Source organism: Macaca mulatta, chromosome 14 (assembly GCF_049350105.2).
Source record: "Macaca mulatta isolate MMU2019108-1 chromosome 14, T2T-MMU8v2.0, whole genome shotgun sequence".
Classification (NCBI taxonomy): domain Eukaryota; kingdom Metazoa; phylum Chordata; class Mammalia; order Primates; family Cercopithecidae; genus Macaca; species Macaca mulatta.
The window spans coordinates 95,115,424-95,118,076 of NC_133419.1; the positions used below are offsets into that span (position 1 = coordinate 95,115,424).

General features: G+C 55.4%; 1 protein-coding gene across 2 annotated transcripts; it reads left to right on the forward strand.

Annotated features, from left to right (window-relative positions):
- The first annotated feature begins 258 nt into the window (after positions 1–258).
- Positions 259–2,370, forward strand: IZUMO1R (IZUMO1 receptor, JUNO). Of its 2 annotated transcripts, none has more exons than XM_077960440.1 (4): positions 259–396; positions 1,138–1,347; positions 1,791–1,926; positions 2,051–2,370. In XM_077960440.1, exons 1-4 carry the CDS (start codon positions 259–261, stop codon positions 2,317–2,319), a joined length of 753 nt encoding a protein of 250 aa, XP_077816566.1. In that variant the 3' UTR covers positions 2,320–2,370.
- The last annotated feature ends 283 nt before the right edge of the window (positions 2,371–2,653 follow it).

Sequence of the window (2,653 nt, forward strand, 5' to 3'; positions counted from 1 at the left end):
TCGTGCCTCAGCATTTCCCTGGCTCTGCAGGGCCAGCAAGGCCTCCAGCACTGTGTCAGGCCTCCGAGGATTATTCTACCTGCCCTGACATTCCGTGATGCTGCCTGCAACAGAAGGTCCTAGGAGCAGCCAAAGTGTTGTAGTCGCTTGAGGGAGATTGAAGCCCATCCTCCTTTTTCAGCGCCTGCTATGATGAAGTGGGTGGAGTGGGGTATCCTTTCCAACGAGTGTACAGCATTGGTCTCTCTGCAGCAGGCCATGGCATGGTGGTGGCCACTCCTACTAGAGCTGTTGACAGTCATGCCCACCTGGGCTGGGGACGAGCTACTCAACATCTGCATGAATGCCAAACACCACAAGAGAGTGCCCGGCCCAGAAGACAAGCTCTATGAGGAGGTACAGTGGCCAGACCTGGGGATGGGACAGGGAAGATCAGGGAAGGGACACAAATGCCAAGATGGTCTCCAAACCTCATCAACCCTGATCATTTGGTCCCTGGGGTTGGGAGTTGAGCAAAGACAACTAGATGGAAAGAGACTATGCCTTTTTGAGACCATGAGAGCCAAGTGATTCAAAGTTCCCATTTCTGAGCTGCTCCAGCCACTGGGAAAGCCAGGGCAGATGGTGATCCCAGAGGTCCATTGTTGACTCGGCGTAGATGAAAACAAGCCTTCCTGCCAACAGGTCCTGGGGAAACATACAACGTATGTAACCCCTCCCCAAGCTCCTAAAGGCAATTGCCAGGGATGTGGGAGGAAGAACACAGTTGGCATTTTGCCTATGAGACCCTCCCACTCAATGCAACCCCAGATTCCCCTAGGTCTCGCTGGGGCTCTTCTACCTGCTTTGCCCTAAGAGGTTTCTGCTGCCTCTCAGGAGCTGAGAGCCCAGAAGTTGTGTTCCTAGAGGACTGTAGCAGCCTGTGGCAGGGGGTCAGTGTGCAGGTGCCTATGCCCTTTGGGTAAACATTGAGAGATTATCAGGGTTCCTCTTATGTAGGGGCTTACCAGCTAAAGGCATCCCACTTGCTCAGGCCTTCTCCTAAGGGACATTTTCATTTCAGCGCCCTTCTTCCCTAGACACCCGGCAATCCTTGCCCCTTATGCCTGGGCCTTTTGTTTCCTCGTCTGCCTTCAGTGCATCCCCTGGAAGGACAATGCCTGCTGCACCCTCACGACAAGCTGGGAAGCCCATCTGGATGTGTCCCCACTCTACAACTTCAGCCTGTTTCACTGTGGACTGCTGATGCCTGGCTGTCGGAAGCACTTCATCCAGGCCATCTGCTTCTATGAGTGCTCCCCAAACCTGGGGCCCTGGATCCGGCCAGTGGGAAGCCTGGGGTGGGAGGTAGGAGGCAAATCTGTGCAATGCTCTGTTATTATATTAACAGCCAGAGCTTTCACCCTATCTTATGCTGATGCCTCCAGGATGCTAGCAGGAACAGGAGGTGTTATCTCCCTATGGACAAGAGCAGACCCAGAGGCCCCTGCTGGAGAACCACATGGGGGAGACTGTTTTGACAACAGTGGGATGCAGGGCTATCACCACAGAAGGCTTGGTGGAGTTAGACAGACCTGAGCCTCAGTCTCATGTTCTGTCCCTACCAGCTGTATAGCCCAGGACATACTATTAAATCTCTTAGCCTCATTGGTGTTATTTGTAAAATAATACTTAGAGACTTTATAGAAGATGATGTACATATGGTAGCTGGCACAAATACCACTGTAGCTATTAGTAATCTTCACATCTCTGCTATTAATGTTCTTATCTCTGGCTATGACTGCACCCAGGAGGCCCCGAGTGGGCAGGGAGAGCGAGTCGTGAATGCACCGCTGTGCCAGGAGGACTGTGAGGAGTGGTGGGAAGACTGTCGTTTGTCTTACACATGCAAATCCAACTGGCGTGGCGGCTGGGACTGGAGTCAGGGTGAGTGGTGCTGACAACGCCTTGGTGGGGAAGCAGGACCCTTGGTGGTCCCCACAAGGGTGCAGGTGCATAGGCTAGGGATGAGGGAGTAGGAGGTAAGCTGTCCCTCCTCCATCCCCTGCAGGGAAGAACCGCTGCCCCAAAGGGGCCCAGTGCCTCCCTTTCTCCCATTACTTCCCCACCCCAGCTGACCTGTGTGAGAAGACTTGGAGCAATTCCTTCAAGGCCAGCCCTGAGCGACGGAACAGTGGGCAGTGTCTCCAGAAGTGGTTTGAGCCTGCTCAGGGCAACCCCAATGTGGCCGTGGCCCGCCTCTTCGCCAGCTCTGCCCCATCCTGGGAACTGTCCTACACCCTCATGGTCTGCTCCGTGTTCCTGCCGTTCCTTTCCTGAGAGCCCTTCTTCTCCAACCCACATTCCTGCACGTCCGCCAACTGTGGGTCAGGCCAGGCCACAGCCTACCTCCTTCCTCAGGCCCTCCCCTAAAAGCAGTGGCATGGGCTAGGGACTGGGTGGGACTGCAGTCCCCAGCCCATGCCACTGCTTTTAGGGGAGGGCCTGAGGAAGGAAGTGGCCACTGAGGCTTCAGCCGCTGGTGCCTGAGCCCTGCACATTTGGCCCGAGGCCCCCTCCACTGCTCTGCTCTGCCTTAGCTGGCCTGGGAGGCAGCTGGGGGCTGGAAGTACCAAGGTGACTGGCCCCCTGCTGCCTTGAGGGATGGGAGATT

What these genes read in the sequence shown, in the direction of transcription:
- IZUMO1R (XM_077960440.1), top strand. Translation starts at nt 259, where the DNA reads ATGGCATGGTGGTGGCCACTCCTACTAGAGCTGTTGACAGTCATGCCC. An exon ending in AAGACAAGCTCTATGAGGAG is followed by an intron (nt 397 to 1,137) that starts GTACAGTGGCCA and finishes GTCTGCCTTCAG; the next exon opens with TGCATCCCCTGGAAGGACAA. An exon ending in CGGCTGGGACTGGAGTCAGG is followed by an intron (nt 1,927 to 2,050) that starts GTGAGTGGTGCT and finishes CATCCCCTGCAG; the next exon opens with GGAAGAACCGCTGCCCCAAA.